The 16,874-nt window shown below is 43.2% G+C and overlaps 1 protein-coding gene across 6 annotated transcripts in view; it reads left to right on the top strand.

Moving 5' to 3' along the window:
• Nucleotides 1–16,874, top strand: part of SEPTIN10 (septin 10) — a 53,284-nt gene that overhangs the window by 23,490 nt on the left and 12,920 nt on the right. For all 6 annotated transcript variants that reach the window (XM_032493687.1, XM_032493685.1, XM_032493686.1 and 3 more), the window contains 5 exons: nt 5,856–6,042; nt 8,666–8,827; nt 10,384–10,480; nt 11,539–11,707; nt 15,088–15,220. In XM_032493687.1, the coding sequence (XP_032349578.1) occupies nt 5,856–6,042; nt 8,666–8,827; nt 10,384–10,480; nt 11,539–11,707; nt 15,088–15,220 (748 nt within the window). The remainder of the gene's footprint in view (nt 1–5,855; nt 6,043–8,665; nt 8,828–10,383; nt 10,481–11,538; nt 11,708–15,087; nt 15,221–16,874) is intronic.

Below are 16,874 nucleotides of genomic sequence, written 5' to 3'. Positions count from 1 at the left end.
TCTTGTTATCAAATTGACATTTTTCTATTCAGTTACCTAATTCCTTTATAATAATTTGAATCACATTATTAAAAGTGTGTATTTCAGCAAAAGTAGTTTTAATTATTTCCTGATATGAGAATTCAGTGAATATTAAATGATTTGTACTAATTTTCAGGTAGGATTTGTCTTGGTGAGGAGAAAATTTTTAAAAAAACAAGGCATTCATGGCAAATATATAATGGCCAAATCCATGGTGCATGGATTTTTTGGTGTAATTCTAACCAAATTAGCCAGGTACATTATTAAGCATTGCAGGAAAGGTTTGACAGTGAAATTTTAATTTATATTTTATCTTATGTTTATATTTTCTATTTCTTCATTTCTACCATGGTATTATAAAGATTGATTATAGATTCTATTTGAAATTTAAACTATGAGAAGAGAAAATAGACTGGGGTAAAGCAATGACTTTTTGTTCTTTTTCCTTTCTGAAATACATGTTTTCATTATAGGAGGTAGTTTCCTGGTTGCCTAAGGTTTGTTTTAGAGGGAAACACTGCACTCTCTTCATGTGCCAGCCTCTCTCTGTGTGTCAGCCTTTTCAGCACATGTGTGTGTCCTGCTTTAGATTTCAGAACACGATTTCTGTGGGCTTTCTGGAAGAAGCAGCTTGGTACAGGAGGCAAAGGCCTGTGACATGTTGCTTTTTAAATAGTCTTCTATAGAGAAGTTGGATATAGCTTTACTTAAATTTATTCTTAGATCTTTGGCATTTTTGATGGTCTCGTAAATGATATCTTAAAAATATTTCATTTGTTATTTGGTGTATGGAAATATAATTGATCTTGCATATAGCAACTTCTGTGAATTCTCTGATTAATTCCAATAATTCATCTCAAAATTTGTTTAGGTTTTCTATGTATGTAATAGTATAATTTGCAAATAAGGGCATATTCTTCCTTTCTAGTTTTTTGTTTCTTTTTAAATACATTTTATTGATGTGTAATTTACATAGAATAAATAAAATGCATTGGTTTTCTCAGTGTTCAGTTCATTTTGACAGTTGTGTAGTTTCTAACCACCGCCATGACTGTCATGTAGGAAACATCCACCTCTGGGCCTGTCCCCTTGTGCCCCGCAGGTGGGTGCTTCCTCCCGGCACGGCTGCAGCTCCAGCTCCCCAGCTCTCTCCCATGGGGTGCAGCGCCCTGGCCCCTGAGCCCCCGTCTCTGTGCTGCGCCTGGAGACTCGTCTATGGGCAGGAGGCTTCCCTGTTCGTTTCACTCCCCGTGATGACAGTTTTTATGTCGGTTGTCCTGTGTCTGAAACCCATTTCACGTGTTTTGTCCAGGTGTGTGTAGGGTAGATCCAGTCCCCTGCCTCTGTCATGGCTGAAGGCAGTGGTCTGTTTTTCCTTACTTCAGTTTAATACCTGACTGCACTGGTGGGACTGACAGGATTCCCTTGGGGTCAGTGGAGATTGTGGGCATTTTTTTCTTTCATTCTGTGGAGAAAATGTCATTTCTTTTCTTTAATCTTTAATAAAATGAATTACAGTAACTAATTTTTTGTTGGTAAATTAACCTTGCAATCTTTGATACCATTTTATATCTTTTTATATTGTGCTGTATTAATTTTTTTCCTTTTAGTATTTTTGCATCTTATGTCTATAAGTGAGGTTTTCAACCGATATTTTCTCTTACACTCTTTTTTTTTTTTTTTTAATCAAGATATGTCAGCCTTCTAAAATGAGTTTGGGGAGTTTTTCACTCTTTTCTGGAAAATTTTGTGTAAGATTGCAGTTATTTTTCCCTAGCATAATTGGTGGAACTTGCCAATAAAACCTGTCTGGGCCTGGAGTTTCCTGAAAGATTCTGAGTTACTAATTAATTTTCTTTAATGATTATAGGAAAATTTAGAGGGTTTTTTTTTTGAGATAGTTGTGATAATTCACATTTTTCCAGGAATCTGTGTATTTGATCCAAATTCCCAAATATTGTTACTAAAGATGTGACTGTTACAGTGTCTTTTTATTGTCTTCATTGTCTGTACGGTGTCTGCTACTCTTCCCTGGGGCTGGTTATCTGTGCTTATTTCTCTTCTCCTTGGTCAGTCTCGACAAAGTGTGGTCAGTTTACTTGGTCTTTTCAAATTTTGGCTTTATTGATCCTCAATTTTATACTTCTTGTTTTTCCTGTTTTATTAATTTCTGCTTTTATAATTTACCTTTCTTTCAGTTCTGACCTAATTTGCTTGAATTTCTCATTGATTCTCAGCCTAATGCATTTAAGGTTATAAATGACCTTCTAAGCATGGCTTTAGCTGCATCTCACAAATTTTGATATATAGTATGTCCACCCTCAATTAATTTTTAATTTCTACCTTTATTTCATCCTGAAAAAGAGACACTTTTATCATATGCAGTGACCTTTTCCTGTTGAGAGACTTCTCACCTTGTCTGACCTCCCTTGTGGAGGTGTGTTCTGCTCCGCCCCGGCTTTGGGCACACGTGTGCCTTAGATGTGCTTCTGATCAGTCACATGGTTTTCTCTTTAAAATCCCCCCGACAGTGCTTGTCTTTTAATTGTGCACTGAGTCTATCCAAAGGTAATGAGGTTCCTGATGGATTTAGGCTTTAAATTTACCGTTTTATTTTGTGTTTTCTATTTGTATTGCTAGTTCCATGTTTCTTTTTCCTTTCTTGCTTGATATCTATTCTTAAAGTTGTTACTCTAGAAATTATAAAACATAATCTCTAACCTAATCAAAGTTTAAGATTATTATTTGTACTTGTCCTTGATGATACAAATAGACAATAAAATGGAATTTTGAACAGTTAAACTCCATTAACCTCCCCTGCCCCCAACTTATGTTTTCTCTCCTTTTCTTAATTGCACAAGACGTTATCATTTCATGTGGCCACTATTTACTACTCTTTTAATCAAAATTTCCTGTTTGACTCTCATACTTGTAGTTGGGTATACAGTTCTGGGTGGACGGTTATTTTCTTTACCTCCGTTGAAGAGACCATTTCACTATCTCCTGGCTTCTGCTTTTACTACTGAGAAGGCAGCTGTCAGTCTGTTTCCCCCTTAAGAAAATACCCTCCTGTTTTTCCTTCAGTGCTTTTTAAGATCTTTGTTTTTGTTGTTCTCGGTTTTACCATGATACATCTGGGTTTTTATTTATTTATAATTTATCCTGCTTGAGTCTGAGTCATCGTTCTTTTGAAAAATCTGAGACTTCATGTCTTCAGATACGATTCCTGCCCCTTTGCTCTGAAGTTGGTGACGTGTTAGCCCCTCTCGTTATATCTTCCGTGTCTCTTACTCTTAATCTCTCTTCCGTAGTTTTATCTGTTTTTTCTTTCTTTCATTTGCTTTCTAGATAATTAGTTTTGATTTATCCTCCAGTATACTAATTCTCTTTTTAGCTGTGTCTAACATACTGTTAAACTAATCCATGAATTTTTCATTCTGGTTATTGTAGTTTTCAAATCTGTGCATCCTGTGTGGTTCGTATTCATATCTGTAGGATCGCTTTTTATTACTTTACTATTCCCAGCACATACATTCAAGTTTGCCTTTTATTTTTATTTCTTTTGTCTCTTTTTGTAACTATTTTTTATAATTCAGGTACATTGAAATTTTGCAGTTATTGTACTAATACTTGTTTTTTCCTTTGGTTCTCATTCTGTATGCTTTTTTTCCTATGTGCTTGGTTATTTTTTAATTGTAGTTCTCACAGTCTTTGAAAAATTATTTGCAAGGATACAAATTTGCAGATTTGGATTTGCTTACGTTGGGTCCCTCTGGGCATTAATACTTAGGATCCTGTTTCATGGCTTGAGGTTCCCAGAATCAGAGGCCACGTGAACCTGGGCCGCAGATGTGTGTGAGGGTTGACCCTGTGTCCACAAGTTCTCGAGGCTGGTTTTCCCTTTCCGTGTATTTTGCCGACTTCCTTTAGTGCCAGGGCAACCTTGCTCAGATCCTTGGGGAGAGGGGAGGAACCACAGGTTACCCAGTGGCTCATCCCACACTGAGGGTGTGGACTCTTAGCCCCTCAGTGCAGCGTGGGGAGGCAGTCTCTCGACAGAGGCCCACCCGTGCGGGCCTGGACTTTGCTTTCCTCCCTCTGTCCCATGAATCCTTTGGAAGCAAAGCCCAAGATGCACACTGACAAATTGGCCTCAGGATGAAACCAGCACAGGTGCTTGTAGAGCAGGGGCTGGTACAGTCTTTCTGTAAAGGCCAGAGTGAGACTGTCTCAAGCTTTGCAGCACATGGCCTCTGTCCAAACTGCTCTGCTTGTAACACAAAAGCAGCCACCGACAACGAATAAGAAAGGAGCACGGCTGTGCTTCACAGAGTTCAGCTCTTTACCCACCAGAACAGCGCGCGGCTGCCTTTGGCCTGTTTGCCGAGCCGGCTCTGGTCCTCTGCTCACCTCCCTGCTTCTGCTCTCCTCACTGTCAACCTGGTTACCTCCTTTCCCTTCACGAGTACTTTGAAAAAGGAGGTGATTTTTATGTTTTAAGCCAGTGTCTTTCACTTCATTGAAGAGAGTCTGCAGTGTACCGGACACGGCAGCTGGGGTTTCTGGTGCAGAGTGCCTAGTGGTGCAGCGCTTACTTAACAAACAAGGGTTTTCATTTATGACAAGCGTTAAGCAAAGCATTTAGACAGAGGAACATTTATGGCTGTTTATTAATGATCTATTTTAAGTCAATAATAAAATCTTCTTTGGAAATTTTACGACAAATATGTACTTACTTACAGATTAGTTTTTACTGTTTCATTGTTCTGTGGAGGGAGCCGTGTTGGGTCACATTTAGGCCAGTTTCCCTAGGACGGTGTTCCTGATCGTGCATCTGGTGTGCTGGCGGTACGCTGGTTGCTGTGGAGGGCATGGAAGTGTGAGACAGTGTGTCCTCACATGCGTGCCGTCTGTGTGGGGACAGCAGGGACTGTGAATGTGGAGGAAGGAGGTGACAGCCCTTGAGGACCAGGAGGCTGGCGTGCCCCCAGCACCACTTTGTTAGCACCCCAGCTGCACAGGTGCTTCTTCTTTTGGGGCTTGCACGTACGAAAGTGTACACGGTCCAGGGATTTGACAGAGGATCTCTGCTGCTTTTCTCGCTTGGAAACCCAGATGTGCCTGATGAGGATGGTTAAGCGTAGCAAGTTGAGGTGAAGTGCACGGCTCACAGACTCTATGCGGCCCTGTGTGCACTGTGAGGTGAGTGCATCTTAGAGGATGAGTGTGGAGCAGCCGTGGGGCAGGCGAGCCAGGCAGGATGGAGCCGGGCAAGGGCTCTGCGTGCCAGGCGTGGTGTGCCATGTGCTTCCTGCGCTTGTCAGTGAGCGAGGAGAGTCGCCTGCCTCACCAGCTGTGTGTGCCTTCTCTCCTCACGACCTTAGGGCTGTCCGTGCCCCACACACCTGATTGAAGAAGCAGGCTGTCATGGAATTTGACCTTAATGTCTTGTGAGTTGTTGATTCTCATGCCTTTTCTCTCTCCAGTTTGGCTGCAGCTGGACACCTGCCTATCCTCCTTCAGAGTGTGAGGGAGGTGGGGACCCCTGCCGGCAGGGACCCAGTGTGAGGATGAGTGTGAGGGGCAGTCAGTGTACGTTCAGTGTTGTTTCTGTAACGTGATTTAAAGCTCGTTTGTCTTGATGGTTTCAGAGTAACTGCCTTTGTACCTGTGCATTCTGCACAGTATGTTTTGTTACTGAAGTTACCTGTTTAGCGTAGATATCAATGGTTTGTTCATTGCTGAAAATAGAGATCTCAGACTTAGATTTGAGCAAATACTTTATTAAGGAGTCATGAATACATTGTATCAAATATTTAATAATTTTTTTCCAGCTACCAACCGATAGTTGACTACATAGATGCTCAGTTTGAGGCCTATCTCCAAGAAGAACTGAAGATTAAGCGCTCTCTGTTTAACTACCATGACTCCCGCATCCACGTGTGCCTGTACTTCATCTCGCCGACGGGCCACTCCCTCAAGACCCTGGATCTACTGACCATGAAGAGCCTTGACAGCAAGGTAGGCTTGGGAAGGGGCGGCTCCTCATGCTCAGCGTTTACTCTCAACTATTAAGTGCCTTTCTGGTCTATACGTGTATCATAGCTGGTTTATTCTGTGCACTTTTGAAACATTTGGTTATGTTCCAGAGAAACTGAGTTTGAGAGATGAGATGCAAAGAAAAATCATTAACATAAAATTTCAGTCCTTTTTTAGTGATTAAATTGCATGCCAGAGTATGGGTATTCATGTTCATTTTCTTAGATACAGAATTTATTTGATAAAAATTTTACTTTATGATACTATTGAGAAGAAGTTCACTGATGAAGATCAAGGTCTAATGTGTCATCATATATTATAGTAAATTATGTTTTAATTTGAACCTTATCCAGAAAACCTGTTTTTGAATTTCTGAGCCAACAAGCTATATATAAATTCGGGGAGCTATTTAAAAAAATAGTATCCACAAATTAACTCACTTTAGATTTTTTTATTTGTATGAAAGATAAAGACTACTGTCTTATACTAAAAAAATCTTGAGGGTTGCCCTGTGACCGCCAGAATCCTGGCTGAGCGTCCTGTGAGACAGGATTCTGTGCAGAAGTCATGTGGAGGCAGACGGCCAGCTGGGGTGGCCTTGGCGCAGAGGCTGATTCCCTGAAACCTTGATGAAGCTTGTGTGAGAGTCTATTCACCTGATGGTCTGGCCATTTAGCCAGTTACTGTCATAGTTGAGTCTAATTACACGGAAATCCGAACTCACTAGGGGAACGTAAACACAGGAGTGTGCAGCTTTGTCTCAGGGAGACAGAGGCAACACGGTGCAGTCTATCTGGTGTTGCTGGAGGCCATCTCTGTTCCTTAAGCGCCCTGTGTTCTTGGCAAGTTTCCTTACCCTTCCAAGCCTCTTTCCTCACCTCTAAAATAAAAACCAGGAGAGTACCTACCCAAGGGCAGGTGTGAGGATATATTAAAATGATAGTTTGTCTTCTTCTTGAACACTCCTACTGCTCCATGTGGAGGTCACCCATCAGCGGGGACACCAGAAACGTCCCCGCCCCCATGCTTAAATGACCCTCACACTCAGCATTCAGTCTGTGATATCCTCCCGCCCACTGATGGTAACATGCTTGGCTGGGGACGCGAGGTGGTCCGTGCCTGTGTTTACTCACCACAAGCCCCACACGCCCTCCCCGACCACCAGGGCCACGGTCGCAGCTGAGCCAGCCTCCCTGGTCCTTAAGATCCCGGGACGCATCCAGCAACAAGCATCAGGGGGCTTTGAGAAGCAAAGATTGTTCCTCACGGGTCCTGGAGGGTACACAGCATACTTGGGGCCACACAGCGGGTGGAGGGGAGAAAGGAGGGAGGAGGGGTGTTCGAAACTGAGCTCTGCCTGGATCAGGGTTGGAGGGGGCCCTCTGGGGTTTCAGTCTTTGTTGGCAAATGTAAAGCACCAACCAGAGTGGGAACTGGGGCATGGGAAGGGAGAAGCGTACACTGCCGGCTCGGTCATGTACGCTCTCTGCAAGGGGGGCCCCCGGGGTGGGGGTGGGGCCTGGTTCCCTGCCTGACTGAGCTGGCAGCCGTGTACTCCAGCTGCGGTGCGCTCGTGCAGGAGGGATGTCATGGAAGCAGATGCCTCTGCAGGTGAAACTCAGTCTCCAGTGCTTACACCGCCTGCTGCTGCTGCTGACTTGGAATCAGTTATGAGCTGTTACTGAACTTTCTGAACGTCTGCGTGTAGGATACAGAAATCAAGAACTTGGCAGCAAGTTTTTATGTACTTTGACTAATTTAATGTGAAAGCTGTTTACCCACAGTTGCTGAAAAGTGCTTTTCATGGATAGTTGGAAAAACCTTTATCTCCTTTGGAACATACTTAAGACTAATAAATCCAAATAAACACAGCAAATCAGTGTGAATTTGGAGAAAAAAAGATATTTAAGAATAGAGTTGGAATTCTGATTTCTAGTTTTCACTTTCATTCTGGAAATTACATTGATAGCTCACTTTCTTGACATGACTACTTAGCCTGAAGCTTTTTACTAAAAATAAGCTAATAAATAACCAAAAAACAAAAACCCTACAGATGAGTTTGTGGAGACACCAATCTTTGGTTGGGACATTAATCTCATAGAACTAGCTTTGCAGGTTAGTTGTTCTTCATGACCCAGATCCCTTCTTCTCTGGCCAGTGATAGAACTTTCAAATAATGCTAAGAAAGTTACTCTTTTGAGCCATGAACACTCTCCCTTGGTATCTGTAAAATTTCCTCCTTTTGACGCCATGTTGGTAAGAATGAAGCCAAGTGATTCTACCTCAGGAGTCGGCAAGCTCTTCCTGTGAAGGGCCAGGTAGTGAATGCTGCAGGCCTCACAGGCCATGGGCCTCTGATGTAACCGCTGATTCTGCTGTTATGGAGTGAAAGTGGCCATGGGCAGTATGTGACATGTGTGAGTGAGCCTGTGTTCCAGTAAATCTTGGTTTATATAAATACGCAGTGAGCGGACCATGGTTTGCCCGTCCCCTGATCCAGGTCAGGGAGATCTGTCAGAGACTGAGTGGCTTTGAATGAAAAAACTACAGGATTAAAAAATAAGTCCTCAATCGTGAGATTTTTGTTTTTCTTTATTCTTAATAGGTGAACATTATACCAGTGATTGCCAAAGCAGATGCAATTTCTAAAACTGAATTACAGAAGTTTAAGATCAAGCTCATGAGTGAACTGGTCAGCAACGGTGTTCAGATATACCAGTTCCCAACAGATGATGAAACTATTGCCAAAATCAATGCTTCAATGAATGTAAGCTCCTAAGTGAATGTTCATTGTTTTACATTTGAAAAAAGTAACGTGTAAGTAACATCGCTACTAATATGTTTTCACTTGTGTCTTCCAAAACAAGGTGAACTCTGCAAAAGCGCAGTATAGGAAAATGTTTTATTTTCTAGAGTTGGAAAAGTATAATGAGAATACGTTTTTGAGCATTTTTTCTTTCCTCCTACTTTCACCTAAATAAAGTGGTGTACTTGTGAGACTGCGGTTCACCTTTTATGGAACTGTACTCAGCTGCCTTAGAGCGGTGCCTTTCTGTCCTGTCTGTGAGAACACGAGAAGACTTACAGCCTCCCTTGGGGTGCTTCAGGGTCTTAAAATCTTTGAGAGCTTTCTAATCGAGTATTTAAGCCTTACAGAGTCACACATAAATATGAATCATTCACATAACATTTTAATGTGACATATGCTTTAGTGTAGTTTATAATTACACAAAAGTTAATATGATCGAAGATGACTGAGTCCTTTGGGTCACTTTCTCCAGACTACTAGATTTCTTAAATACTAGGTTATTTTGAAGGATCATGGGTTTTGGAGTCAGATAGACTTAACCATACATTCTTGTGGGAGTTATTAGCCTCCCTAGACTGTTAACTTATCTATAAAATTGGGTTAATAACACCTGTCTTCAGGGTTGTTGTCAGGATACAACTTTGTTCACTGCCTGACATGGTGACAATCAGCACCTGCTCGTTCCAATTCTCCTCTTTTGCTTCTCTGATTTTTTTCATACTTTGTTTACATTAGAAACTTAAACTAAATACATAAAAAGTTGACTAATGTAAGTGTAGTGATATTAATTCCCGTGTGTTAAATTGACTTTAGAACTAATTTTATTTTTTATGCTGACCTGGAATAAGCTTTCAGAAGGACACAATGAAGAGACTAAATATTGTGAATTATTATATATTAAACATAATACTTAAGACTTTTTCAAAAATGACATTAGACTTTTCCCTGACGTTAATCCTCAGCTTCAGGCAGGACGGTCTTCTCACTGCCGGCCAGTCGAGCTGCTGTGTCTCTTCAGAGTCGTCTCCTTACTGTTGCTGCTTCCTCCTCTGCTTGACGCATGCAGTTTGGGTTGTGTCTTCCCGCCCACAGGGATTGCTCACTCCTCTTAATTTCTGCATTTACTTTGCTTAGCATATATGTGTGCATACACAGAATACAGACACGTACTTGAGTCATAGAGTGTGTGTGCGATTGCCTCAACATTTTCTCTGTCTTTCAGGGCAGAGGTGACACGGAGGGAAATGACACCTGTGCTGGAATTCTTTCTGTTCTGTACTCTTGTGGCTAATAAGGGATCATGCAGGGCAGGCTCAGTAAAGATTTTCTCTGTAGGAGAGATGACTGAAAATGACTCTGTAGAACAGCTGGCATATATTCACAGGGCGAGTGTTAAAACCTGAGGCACAGCAGATCATTTGACTTTAGTAAATTTGTTATTTAATAAATTTTCTCTTCTCCGTTTTCATAAAACGTTGGGATGAGGTGTGATTGACATCCTGGCTCCTTTCCAGGGACATCTGCCATTTGCTGTGGTAGGAAGCATGGATGAGGTGAAAGTTGGAAATAAGATGGTCAAAGCCCGCCAGTACCCTTGGGGCATCGTACAAGGTAAAGGAGGCGAGCAGCAGCCCGCAGGTCATAGCTGCACTTCATGCCTTCCTGGAGGTGATGCTCATCTTGGGATCTGATTGGCTGTCAGAAGAGTTGGCTGTGTTCTGTTTTAGCCACGTGTATAAAGGCTAGGCAGAGCCTCCCCACTTCCTGTGTGACACCATGTTACCTGCCCAGGCGCGCCAAGACTTTCAGAAGATGGGAAGGGCTGGTTGGGTACTTTGAACAAAATCTGAGTGTAAATAGTATTGTTTAAACATAGTACATAAACTAATTACCAGATAATTCTGGGGCACAATAAACCACCCTGTAAATTTATATATTTTTACTCATCAAAGTATTGCCAACTATTTCCCAAACGAGTCCACCAGCTAAAAATGTTAGAATTTATCTAGCTTTATAATGAGTAGATAACCAGCACTGCCTGGCTCATCCACTCACACTGCCAGCTAACGGGGAGTGGGCCACCCTGCTGGGGCTGGTCTCACAGTGCTGCTGCTTTTAAAATTGACAAATTTTGTAATTTAAAAATTGACAAAACTTAAGATTTTTAATGTAAAGTAATGATTGTGCTTAAAACTGCTGGTCACAGTACCGTATCTGACGCAGGCTCACGAATGTGGCATTGTGTGGCCAGAACTGGATAGGTACGGCACACACAGATGGTGTTCTTGGCTGTGCAGAATTTACCACCTAGAAGTTTTGGTGGAATATCATTACACACTCTCAGGTGCTGTGTGAAGTGTCCTGAGGATGGTTTGTAAACTGCTAACAAAACATTAGTGAAATCATTGGAGCAGATTGTACAGAGTGAATGTATTTCTCTCCTATTTCCTGTTTATCCTTGGCTACTGAATTTGAGCAAACCTGGTCTGTTAATCAGCAGTCCCTGTAACTTGGTGTGTGTGACATGAGTTGCTTCCTTGGTTACTTGCATGAAACAACGGTAGCTGTTAATCACACTGATCATTTTGCTGTCACTTCAGATGTGTTTTTGTTTGCTCACTGTGTGTCAGGATTATGAACTGGTGTTGTGTTTCTGTTCTCCTGGCTAGTGGAGAATGAGAACCACTGTGACTTTGTCAAGCTCCGGGAGATGCTGCTTTGCACAAACATGGAGGATCTGCGGGATCAGACCCACACCAGGCACTACGAGCTGTACAGGCGCTGCAAGCTGGAGGAGCTGGGCTTCACGGACGTGGGCCCAGAGCATGAGCCGCTCAGGTGAGGCCTCCAAGGAGCCCGCTGGGGAGGCAGGCGACAGGGCTGTGCCTCTGTGCACCCTGGGCGGGGGGATGTGTTCTCGACCCCTCCCACGCCGAGAAGCGGAGCCGTTTGACATGATTAGTTATTGTGCTGCTCGGATCACTTGAAGCCTTCTGCATCCACTGGGCCCAGCTTAGGGCGTGTGCGCACGTCCTGGCTGTGGGTGGGCTCGGGCCTGATGAGTTGTCCCACCAGACTGCGTCCAGGGCAGAGGGAGCGCTCCACAGGTAACCAGGACAGTAGCGGAGAGGGAGAGAGATGGTGGGCAGTCAGAATCAAAGATTGCTTGGAATGTGCTTTTTTTTTTTTTTTAAGCATTTCTTCAGTTTGGGAAGTGCCCGCCCACTGAACAGGTGAGGAAGGGAAAGTTAGGATGAGGTTCTTCACCTGCGCCGGGTTGTAGAGTGGACAGGGGCAGCGGCTGTGCTCGCAGAGGACAAGCAAGAAAGTGGGGGAGCTCGAGCGCAGTGTGAGGGAGGCCTCTGCCCTTCCCGGGCTGCTCTCCTGGTGAGAGCAGCCCTTTCTCACGGGGCTCCTGGGTCAGGTGCGGCAGACTCTCCCCCTCTTGGCGCTCCCTCACTTGTGTATGAGTTGTCTGGTGCGGCTTTTATGCTTCCTTATAGCCTGAGGTCTTGGGAAGGTTTTACTAGCGTGGCTACATTGTGTTTTCTGGGGGGTCCTCCCATTTCATTTGGGGTGTACACAATAGTAGTTGCTGTCGTTTGGCTGGCAAATGGACTCTGGCGCTCAGTGTTGCCTGTCTGTCATCACACACACAGTCACGTGAGCCTCCCTCTGCCTGTCTTCCCCCAGCCTCTCCATCTCCACCTCACTGGACGGTCGTCCCGAATCAGGCCGAGGGTTAGGGTTAGGGATCCACAAGCACCGACCGCATGCTTGTCCTGAGGTCCGGAGAGCGGCACTGCATGTAGTCCTGTAGTCTCACCTAACTGGCCTGTGGATTATTTAAACTACACAGAACGTGCTTTTATAAACCGTAAATCCCCGAATTATTTTAGGTTAACGTAACCAGTCTAATCTACCAGCAACGAAGTGCTCTGGGCCCTATATTTTGGAAGGAGGATTTTTGTGGTATTTTAGAATTGCTTACGTGTTTGGCATAATTTTTTGTATCATAAATTCTGTGTCTTTGGAACGCTCAAAAATAGTTAATTTCTGCATTTGGTCGCAGCAGAAACAGGCAGGTTTCCCAGGGTTATTAGAGCTGAACCTGAAGCACAGAGAGGCCCCGGGGAAGGGCGTGCAGCCGCTTTCCTGGTGAGCAGGAGCCGCTGGGAATGTGTTTTTCATTCTCTTTGGTTTTCAGCTTTGCTTTAAATCAGTGATATTTGCAACTATCATACTACGCTGCATTAACTGCGACAGCAGCAGGCTACTTTTATACTACAAACGAGAGTAGTATAGCAGGAATGCTATTGTTCATTCTTGTCTATAAATAGACCCACGACAGTCACCACCTTTTGAAAGACAGTGCAGGTTTCCTTCCTTGGCACTGGCCCTGTAAGTTTACCTGTCGCAGTGGGCGAACATGAGGGCTGGAGGACACGCAGGAGCAGTGTTTCACTCTTCACCTTTGGCTGAGGCATCACGTTAGGGCAGGATTTATGGGGCTTAGGAATATGGGCTTTGGTGCAAGTCTGATCAGGTTCCAGCCCCAGCCCTTTACCTACTAGCGCTGTCGCTTTGGGCAGACTGCCTTACCTCCCTGAGCATTAGTCATCTCGCCTGTGAGACAGCGCCAGTGCTTGCTCTTCCTGCTGCCGCGGGAACTCGGGTCCAGACCAGTCCCTGCCTGCAGCAGCTGTCTAGCTGCTGGTAGGTCTTCTCTCCTTGCCAGGCGGATTGATCTTCCTCCTGAACAATGAAGTGCTTGCATAAAGAAATTAATGAGAACTTTTTAAAACTTAGATTTTAATACAGCGTTGTAAATTAACTATACTTCAATCAAAATAAATAAAATATTTTTTAAAAACCACTTAGACTTGCTATGATCTAAATACATTAAACCAAATTTGTTATTAAAGACTATCAGTCCAGTGAAGGACCTGTGAAATGTAGGGAGGTTTCTGAAAATGGTGACGGCAGCCTAATAGATTTAAAGTCTTCTTTAAAATAAAAGCAAAACAAACCCAGAAAAACAAAAAATATAAAAAGTAGAATGCCTTGAGATTAGAGGCATTTATATGGTTACCTAGGGCACTTTGTACATTTTTAAACTTTGCTCTTAAAATGTGTAGAATTGTTCCTCCTTGGAACACATGCTCTGAGTTACTACATACTCACGGCCAGCTGTTAATGCTGTAAAGTATTTTTATAAGCAGTAGAATTTGTAATTGTGACATAGCTGGAAAGTGCATTTTTGACCCCGGGTAACCGCTGGGCTGTTCCCCGCGTGAGCTGAAGGGGAGGGCCGCTGCTCCTGAGATGCTGCAGGTGAGGGCAGCTGCGTGGGGCACCAGGACAGTCCTGCTCAGCTTGCTTAGACTTGCCTCTGCTTTCCTACAGTTTCTGTCACTAAATGAACACCTATGGGAAACGGCAGAATCTAGAGAGCTCTGCTGGAGTGCTGGGTCACGAAGACGAGGAGCTATTAGGAGAGAGAGGGTGGAAGGGGTGTAGACAGACGGGGAGTGCTTGGAAGGAGTGGCTAGTCCAACTGGGGAGAGCAAAGAAGGCTTTCTGAAAGAAGCTGCTTTTGAACTTGGCCTGGAGGGACAGAGGCTTAGTGGGTAGAGTGGAGGTGGGGACATGGGCAGTGACACTGGAGTGTGAAATGTGTGGCATGTTTTAGGAATGATGGAATAGGTTGGTGTGGCTGGAACCTTACAGGGATTGGGTCTGTTTGGCCAGATTGTGAAGTTTCTTCGAGGCCGTTTAAAGGAGGTAGGACCTTACCCTGTAGATAATATAACTAATGCAGAGGAAGAAGATAAGGAAATCTCTGTTTTTGGTGGAAAAAAATCTTAGAAATGGCAAGAAAAACAGAGTGAGAGAAAGAGGAATTAAAAGCCTAGTGACCAGTTAGGAGGTTGCTGCAGTAGTGAAGGCAGAAAAGCACAAAGTCAGGTTGGGCTCAACAGTGTGTCTGTAGAAATTGAAACAGGACTGGACTGAAACGATGTCGGGACCCCAGGCTGAACTCACAGGCCAGGGTGGTCAGATGTGGAGGTGAGGGTGGGGAAGAGGCAGCAGAGGTGGAAGGAGCCCTCTGGAAAGGGGACGGCGCGCAGGCTGTGACCCTCGCAGTTCAGTGAGGTGCGTGGGGCCCGCAAGTTCACAGCGTCTCTAACATGAGAGTACCACAAATAACTTTTCAGCCTCCAGGAGACCTATGAAGCCAAAAGACACGAATTTTATGGTGAACGCCAGAGGAAGGAGGAGGAAATGAAGCAGACGTTTGTGCAGCGTGTGAAGGAGAAGGAGGCCATGCTGAAAGAGGCGGAAAGAGAGGCAAGTGTGCTGCTTTGAAGGGATTTGCATTTGGGCGCCCTGCTAGCCTGGAGATTCATCTCAAGACCAGCTGAGATGCTTTTCAAGACTAGCTGTTCTCTAATTTTAGATGCGTAGTCTTCAGATGCAGACTTTATAAAAAATCACTGTCTGAAATCAAATAAAAATTTTTACGTTTTTGAACAAAATGTCTTCCTTTAGAAGTGCTTATCATGGGCTTGTAAGGGACTGGGTTCCTAAGAAGTGTTTTAAATACCTTAATTGGGAGCCAGAAATGTTTCAGCTGTGGCTTGATAAAGCCTTTTCTGAGAGCTTTTGAGCCTTGTTGGGATTGTTGTTTGCCGTGAAGCAGGTGACTCTGAAAACTGTTAAGTAGCCTTTTGAGTTTGAAGCTAGGCTTCCTGGAGGTGGGTGGTCCGGTGGCCTTGGCACAAAGCCATCAGAAGTGAGCTTCCGCAGTTCTGTTCGCTTCTGGTTCTTCAAGCATCAGTTTTAGTTTTACTTGAGTTAAGCTATTTTCTGTAGACTTAACTGCAATGGCTGCTTTTAAGTAAACGGCCACATTTAAGATGAGGGTCACAAAGGATGAGCTGCAGAAAGGAATTTCTAAGAGAAGACAGAAATGTTAATACAAATCAACTTGATAATATAAGAGTTCCTGAAGAGTTACTTGTTAGGTAATTTCATTTTACAAATTTGTTATTTTAAGTACTCTCGGAGTACTTGCTATTTAAATGAACCCTATAGTAAGTGGTTTTGTAAAATTAATAATCTACTATATATCTTATTTATAATTTGAATGTTGATCTTTACTTTGAGAAAGTTGAAACAACAGGAAAGTGAAAGTACAGGGTAGCTGTATCCCTCCCCGCACGCAGATGCAGGGTGGACACTTGGCCGTGTCGAGTGTGTGCGCGATGTTTCCCTGGATGCAGGCGTCACTGCACTTTATCATAGGCACTTTGTGCATCTCAGAAACTTAGGTGTATTTTCCTTCATAACCATGGTACCAGTGTCACGCCGAGGATGACTAATAGGAATGCCATAATCTCTCCTAATCCCCAGTCCACAACCAGATTTCCCAACCAGTTGTCCCAAGATTGTTTTTTATTGTTCCTTTTTTTTTGAACCAGAATTCAGTCTTAGGCTTCATATTGCCTTTGGGTGTTCTGTTTTGTTTAGTCTCTTATTTGAGACTAGCCCCTGGTTTGGAGTTGTTTTTAAATACAAATTTTGAGGAAGGAGCTGTGATAAGTAGGAAATAAGATGCTGGCTTTTCTTTTGAATAACAGACACTTCTCTTGTATGAGTTTCTTTCTCCCACATCACAGTTCTCAGTTTCTCCAGCGAGGAGAGAAGATGAAGTGGTTTACAGCTGAATTTTGATTTTTAATGCCACATAAGAATATTGTGCTTAATGTATATTATTTAAAAGGAAACTGAAAATTGAGGGTGACCAAATGGTTGAAAGAAAAAGAGAAATACTATTTGTCAGTAGGTGCTTTATAGATTTTTACTTTTAGGTTCAAGCACTGTTTTGTGTTAAGAATATTATATTAAATGATGAAGTTAGTTTAATCCAAAGTTGTCACAAGAGTTCTAAACTTTTAATTGTATAGGTTTAGAAGCAGTAGATAGTAGGCCTGTTTTATTA

This window comes from Camelus ferus, chromosome 12 (assembly GCF_009834535.1).
Source record: "Camelus ferus isolate YT-003-E chromosome 12, BCGSAC_Cfer_1.0, whole genome shotgun sequence".
Taxonomy (NCBI): Eukaryota; Metazoa; Chordata; class Mammalia; order Artiodactyla; family Camelidae; genus Camelus; species Camelus ferus.
Note: the sequence above shows the minus strand (reverse complement) of the source record. Positions and strands in the feature narration are given on the sequence as shown.